General features: G+C 46.1%; 1 protein-coding gene across 2 annotated transcripts in view; it reads left to right on the top strand.

Annotated features, from left to right (window-relative positions):
* Nucleotides 1-4,932: 4,932 nt before the first annotated feature.
* The window catches only part of Aph1b (aph-1B gamma-secretase subunit), a 59,923-nt gene continuing 57,304 nt past the window's right edge, over nucleotides 4,933-7,551 (top strand). Inside the window, exons 1-2 of one of the 2 annotated variants that reach the window (XM_087905341.1) lie at nucleotides 4,933-5,167; nucleotides 6,423-6,593. In XM_087905341.1, the coding sequence (XP_087761467.1) occupies nucleotides 5,055-5,167; nucleotides 6,423-6,593 (284 nt within the window). In that variant the 5' untranslated portion in view covers nucleotides 4,933-5,054. The remainder of the gene's footprint in view (nucleotides 5,168-6,422; nucleotides 6,594-7,551) is intronic. The other variant, XM_087905340.1, reaches the window with a different exon arrangement.

The raw sequence follows: 7,551 nt of genomic DNA, 5'->3' as shown, positions 1-7,551 counted from the left end.
CAAAGCTGCCTATAGGAGCCAGCCTCCTGCAACACCCTGGACTTATCCTCCAAGGTACTTTGTGTACTTACAACCTCGAGATCTATAAGAGTATCTGCTTGTGCTGCATTGACCAGAACATTGTGGACATTTGGTGTAGCAGCAACAGGCCACTAATATATCTTTGAAATGTATCTATACCCCTAGCCTCTTATGTCATTGTTGTAGAATATTATTTTAAGATATTTTACATTTGCTTATGCTGTGGAATATTTGTTCTAATGATGCAAAGATGGTTTGCATTCTTTTATGTTACATTTGGTTAACTCTGTGAAGCTGATACTTCACCTGTCTAGAACACTTGATGATCTAATAAAGAACTGAATGACCAATAGCAACATAGGAGAAAGGATAGGCAGGGCTGGCAGACAGAGAAAATAAATAGGAGGAGAAATCTGGAAGGAAATGAGGAGCAAGAGAACAAGGAGAGGAGGACACCAGGGGCCAACCACCTAGCTACACAGCCAGACACGAAGAAAGAAGTAAAGAAAGACATACAGAAACAGAAAGATAAAAGCCCAGAGGCAAAAGATAGATGGAATAATTAATGATAGGAAAAGCTGCCTAGAAACAATGCTGGGCATTTATATGTAGTAGTAGGTCTCTCTCTATGTATGTGATTTATTTGGGAGTTGGGTGGCAGGCCCCCCAAAAGTAAAGAGTAAAAGACAAACAAAAACATGACCCAGGAGGGAAAACTTTTTTTCTCTTCTCATCATGGTAATAAGTAGCACTGTCACCAATCTAGCTCCCCAGTTGGCCCCTAATCTTGTCGCTCCTGAAGAAGTAGGAACTGAACCTTTAGTTTTGAATCAGTGTTCTGTAAGACACCTGGCACATAGTACGTATTTAAGAAAATTTAAAAGACTTAGTAATCTTCAAAAGTCATCAGAATGGACAAGGCACAGAAGAGAGTGCGGTGATAGTAATTTAAAATGCTTGCTCTTGGGCCAGTGCGATGGCTGAGCAGATAAAGACGCTTGCTGCCAACCAAGCCTGACAACCTGAATTTGAGTCTGAGCCCCACACAGTGGAGGGAGAGAACTGACTCAGAGAGTTCTGACCTCCACATGTATGCAGGCCATGGCAAGTGTGTGCACACATGAACGCACACTGAGTAAAAAAATCTTGTAATTAAAATGATTTTAAAAGTTTCACTCTCATTTCTCTCCCTCTCCAGACAAGGTCTGTCTCCCTCTCCCTGTCTCCCAAGCACTCTGATTACAGACGTGCACTGCCATCCAGGCTTTGCAATGCTTCTAAAAATGAGTAGCTTTAATAAGGGTCCGTAGGAACTGGCTAAAATAGTGGTAATGAAATCATTAAAACATGGGGGAAAGAATCTTATTTTGAAGCCAAGGAAGAAATTACAACAACAACACACACAGAAATAATAGTTGGTATAATTGAATGTTACTAGCTCCATCTGCCCAAGAGTCAAAGGAAACCTGAACATGCTGAATTAGCTTTCAGTCTGAACATGAGAGTTTGTCAAAAGAGAAGGCAAATGGAAGTTTTATTGCAGGGCAAAGTGATTCATGCCTATAATCCCAGCACCAGGACAACTTGAGCAGCCAGGCTGGGTTACACAGTAAGTTCAAGGCCAACCTGGACTATGAAATGAGGCTTTATCTCAAAGAACAAGAGTTTAATAATATATGTATAGGAGAAACTTCAATTTATATTAAAGACAAGTATATTACACTTCTGTGGAGCTATTTCTGCTTGGAACTGAAGTAGCCGAATTGCATTGATAACTTTGATTCTAGGTCAATGCAAAACATTCTGTCTGCACACCAGTTTTAATAGGATGAGATAATTTTAAAAAGAAGTGGTACAGGCTGGAGCAATGGCTTGGCTGTTATGAGTACTTGGTATTCTTCCAGAGGATCCATGTGTGGTTCCTAGAACCCAGAAGTGGCTCACAACCATCTGTAATTCCAGTCCCAGGAGGTCAGATACCTCTGACCTCCGTATATATCCACCCTCACATGCACATACCCATAGGCAAACACACACACCTACACATAGTTAAAAATAGTAAAAATAAGGCTGAGTGTGGTGGCACATACCTTTAATCCCAGCACTAAGGAAGTAGAGGCAGGTGGCTCTTTATGAGTCAAACCAGCTTAGTCTACATAGTAAGTTCTAGGCCAGCCAGAACTACACAGTAAGACCCTGTTTCAAAATAATAATAATAAAGTCATTAAAAAGACAAAGTATTCAGTGGAATAAATGGGTTGTACATGTAACTGTTTAAGGTGGCAAAGATGACAGTTTAAGAAATAAATACCTATTTTCTTAAGTGATAAGCAAAATGCCTCTGTCAGTCCCCAGCTTTCCCTACCAGTCTGTCTTTTGGCTGATAGTTTCTAAGAACTATCTATGATGGATATGTTAGTTATTTTTCTCATGGCTGTGACAAAGTCCTTAACAAGCAGTGCCAGGGAGGGAGAGTTTGTTTTGGTGCCAGTTGAGGGCCTTAGATTTCATCAGGGTGGGGAAGACATGGCTGAGGAGGGGAAGCGGCCAGTCACATTGCATCCACAGTCACTAAGCAGATCATGGACAGGAAATGGGATTGGGTTACAAAACCTCAGGGCCCACCCCTATCGAACCACTTCCTCCATCAGTGCTCTCCCTCCCGAAGCTTCCACAGCCTTCGTGAACTGTGCCACCAGTTGGGGACCAAGTGTTCAAACACATGTGCCTGAAGGGGAAAGATCATGTTCAAACTATGGCAGTGGATACTAAAGAATGTTCAGGTGTGCCATGTTTGATCCTCAAGGTAACTCATGAGATATTATTCTCACTTAACATGAATAAGGCTGTATTTTAAAGATGAATGACCAGGGGACTCTACAATATTTTCAAACCTCTCAGAAATTATTAAATTAATAGATTTCAGATGCATCTAAGTTTCATTTCTAAAATCATTTTATCCCTTGAAAAAGTAGTTTAGTGAGTTTCTTCTAGGCACTGAGAGATAATGTCTCTGCCCTCTGGAAGTTTACATTTAAAGGGAAAGACATGAGCCAGTGAAATGAGCTTGTGTTAGAGTACATAGCAAGGCAATGCTGCTGTTGCTATAGGAATGTCCAAGCAAAACCCAGCTCTCGTTTCAAAGGGTTTAAACAACCGTTTATTCTGGAGCCAATTTTGAGCCATCTTTGCCTAGGAGGATTGCCCCAAATACTGTGTTTCAACATGGAAACGGGGACATGAAGGTTTTGTAGTTATAAAATAAATGAAAGCAATAAATCAAGGTCCCTTTCAGATACACAGCAAAGCAGGGAAATCTCTGCTACAGGTCTCTGATGACATGCTTAGCTTTTGGGTTGGTGGAGACTAGTAGTTAATATGATGGGAAAAAATGTCATGTGATAGTCACAAGAACTTTAGACACAGAAGTGGGCAATGGATAGCTATTAAATGGACTAGAGAGCTCATATAATTTGGCTCCATACAATATTACAACTCTCCACAATCATGCAGTTGTAATTAGTCAATATTAATTTTGTAGAATCTTTAACACAGCTGTGGCTGTTTGTCCTGAAATTTGAATTCAGACATAGTTAGAGAATGCCTTCAAAAACAATTTTACTTTTTGAAAATAAGGAGTTAGTGGCAAGGAAACCAGCTTGTCAGAACAATCCATCACTATTTTCATCCCTTTTCCATCGGGAACAATTCCATCACCGTGGTCATACCGGTAAAGCCAGTCTGGATTTTTTTTTAAACATATGATGAAGCATGATGTTCTTGCAATTATGCATATGGAAAAATGTACTTTTTAAAAAGGGAAACTTGCCTCTGTCCTGTCGTTTGTTTCAGTTGACCTGCAGCACAAAAGTAGGCTAGTAGCCTGCTAGGCCACCTCACTGCCTGCCGACGCCAGGGTCAGTGTGGGGAAGAGGACTCTGAGCACGTCTGTAAGTCCCCAGTGAGCCACGCTTTGGATTAAGGATCTGGAGCGCTGCCAGGTCTGAGGCTTGGTGCAGCTCATCGCCCCTAGGAGGTTCAGGCGCTGGATCTCCCCACACCAAAAGGTCTGCTCAGCCCGAATGCAACTTTCTTTGCTCCAGAAAAATTTGAAGAAACCCTCCCCATCTCCGCTCCCGCCCTCAGCCCCGCGTGCCCTGAGGCCAGCACAGCTCAAGGCTAGCTCCTCCCCCCCCCCCCCCCCCGCATCTGACAGCACTTGGAGTCCAGGGAGGCTGCGCCCCTGCCCTTGCCTGCCAGCACACTGCACCCTTCCAGGCGGTGCCACAGCTCTGATAGCATGCGAAGCCCCTCGAGGCCGGTCCCTCTGAGCTGAGCAGATCTCTTCGAGGAACCGCTATTCTAACAGCTTATGAAGCCTCTCGAAGCCCCAGCAAAGGCTCTGACTGCACGCTGAGCCTCTCAGGAAATCGCCTCCTGAGCCCCTGGTTCACTTTTGGAGCACCTCCCAGAACTACCTCCGGAGCTCCGCCTCGGCCCCCCTCTTCAACCAAGAGCTGAGGACGTTCAGCCTCCTTACGGCTCGGCCTTGTAGTGATGCATCTCGAGGCCCCGCCTCCAGAGCTCCGCCCTCTCCACCCCGACAAACTAAGGAGCAGCTCTAAGCCCCGCCTCCCAAGCTTCGCCCCGCCCACGACTCGGCTTTGTAGTGGAGCATCTCGAGGCCCCGCCTCCATAGCTCCGCCCTCCCCCCGACAAACTAAGGAGCAGCTTGAAGCCCCGCCTCCCGGGTTCCGCCCCGCCCACGGCTTGGTCTTGTGGAGCAGCTCGAGGCCCCGCCTCCCAAGCTCCGCCCCACTCCCGGCTCTGCCTCGTGGAGCTTTTCAAAGCCCCGCCTCCCGAGCTCCGCCCCGCCCTCGGCCCCGCCTTGATGTAGAGCCCCTCGAGGCCCCGCCTCCTGTTTTGACGGAGCGCTGAGCACCTGGCAGGCGGATCCCGCCCAGCATCCCGCTAAGACAGCGCCCTAAGCTCGCGGTCCCCTCAGGCTCCCTGGACTGGCTTATGCGATCGTCATGACCGCGGCCGTGTTCTTCGGTTGCGCCTTCATCGCCTTCGGGCCCGCGCTCGCTCTCTACGTCTTCACCATCGCCACCGACCCTTTGCGCGTCATCTTCCTCATCGCCGGGTGAGATTAGCCCCAGTCCTTGTCGCAGCGGGCCCCCTCCTGAGCGCCCGAGTTCCCATGACCTCGGGGTCACCACCCCGTCTGTCACCGGCCTGAGGGACTGCCGGGGCTGAGAGGAGGGGAGGCTTCGAGAAGGGCAGACTGAGCAGGCGCGCCCTGCGCATCTGGGCTCCCGTGGGCTAAGTGTGGGAACACAGAGGCATTCGTGTATGGAGCCTTGGCCTTTCCGTAGGGGTCTCTTTCCACCCAGTGCTCGGTGGCACCGAAGATCGTTCTCATCCTCTGCCATTAAAGTCAGCTGGGGATCAGTAGCCCACCCCTGCTCAACCCCCATCCTCGGAGTCAGAATGCCTGTGAGGGGTTTGGACACAGATTTTTCTTGTAGACCCTTGGGTGATGGATGATTGGGGTGCAGCCGAGGGTGGAAGCCCGAGAAAACGCAGCATCACCCGACAAGGCACGTCCTCCTGAGAGCTTAGTAACTACCGAACTCTGCTGGTGGTTGTGGCCTCGGTCTTTGCACCTGCTGAGACCGGTTCTGGGGCTTGGCATCAGGCCAGCTAGCTAGGCCAGGGACTCCCGCCTTTCTGAGCTTCTTTTTGACTGGGCTGAGCTCTTGAATAGTGCTCCTTCGCTATTGTAATTTAAAAACAATAGAGTCGGTTGATCCAACGGCTTATAAAGCTTGCTGTCGTCATTAAAATCCGCAGAAGAGATTGTAAAAACCGGACCTGGAAAACAGCTACACCAGCGCACTGGTTTGCGGTTTCTGAATTTTACATGGCGCATGCTATTTAATGCAGGTTTTAGGTCTTTGTTTTCTGTCAGAAAAAGACACTTAGCTTTACAGATATCTAACCATTAAATCCATAGTTTCTGGAGAATTTTGAGGATATGAAAATCCCAAGAGTGACGGATTGTATATTTCTGTGGCACTCCAAAGAGGCAAAGCATCGCTTAGAAAAAAATAGCTGCCAAGTTTCATTTCGCCCGTCAGTGACACAGTGTCTTAGTGTGCATATGACAGGGTCACCGAGCACGCTCTTGTTGAGCACTCTGGCTCCTCTTGAACTGTTTTTCTCACTTGGAGGAAAATAGATCATTGATCAGCAACTGCTGATCCAGAACACCACTTCGAGGATTTTTTTTTCCCAACTTAAAAAAAAAAATCAAGCTGTTTCTTCTCCAGCAGATTTAAAGTCATTATCAGTCTTATGCTTCTGCTAATTTGTGGTCTTTTTCTTCTCCATTCCAGTGCTTTCTTCTGGTTGGTATCTCTTCTGCTTTCGTCTGTTTTTTGGTACCTAGTGAGAGTCATTACTGACAACAGAGATGGACCCATTCAGAAGTACCTGCTCATCTTCGGAGTGTTGCTCTCTGTCTGTATCCAAGAACTGTTCAGGCTTGCATATTATAGACTGTTAAAGTAAGTTAAATGTTTGCTTTATTTTCCCAGTTAGACTGGAGTTATGATTTGCTGATTGGCACATTTCTACCCTGAAAATATGGAGTATTTAAACTTATGACCTGGTTCGCCTACCTACCTGCCCTCATATCCTCCCCTTTTCTTTTCCTCTTGCTTCTCCTTCCTCCCAAAAAGTGTTTCTTGAGAATCCGCCCAGTGTCAGACACTTTGTAGAGACTGGAGTTACAAAGGTGGTAAAGAGACAGAAGTTCTGTCGATGCACACCTTTAATTCCAGCACTCAGAAGGCAGAGGCAGGAGGATCTCTGCGTTGGAGGCCAGCCTGGTCTACAGAGTGAGTTCCAGGACAGCCAGAGTATAGTGAGACCTGGGAAGATCTGACCTCCTGGAGCTTGTGATGGGAGGAAACCAGCAAGAAATGAATAGACAAATATAAGATGAGAAGTAGCTTGAAGAAAAATAGCTCCGAGAAATACTTACTGAAACAACCAAGAGCCTACCCATGTGGACGTCTTGTTTCCCTCCTACCACCTGAAATACATTATTCTTATGGAGATTATGCCTTCCATTGTTTTGACTATCAGTGAGAAAAAAAGATTCATTTTTAAAACATTTTCTATAGTTTCAAGTATGCAAAATGAAAAGAATACATTTTTTTAAGCCCAAGGGATGACCTCCCTTTTATGGATAAGATGTGGTCATCTGTCAGACCCATGAGGACCTCACAGGGAACCACTAATTTGAGACACAGCTTGTATTCAGAACCCAATGTGATTTCAGTAAGTCATGAGATCAGCTTTGCTTGTGGAGTAAAGCTCAGTGGAGTGACGAATGTTCTGTCCTGTTTTCATTTCTGTCACTGAGACTCTTCATGGATTTCATGGATAAAATGTGAGCCTCAGGAACAGCACCTTGAAGCCTTTCTGGTAATTTGATTTTCTAATATGTTATTATTCTGG

Source organism: Myodes glareolus, chromosome 4 (genome assembly GCF_982192425.1).
Source record: "Myodes glareolus chromosome 4, mMyoGla1.1, whole genome shotgun sequence".
NCBI classification, from domain to species: domain Eukaryota; kingdom Metazoa; phylum Chordata; class Mammalia; order Rodentia; family Cricetidae; genus Myodes; species Myodes glareolus.
This window is presented reverse-complemented; position numbering and strand designations above follow the sequence as displayed.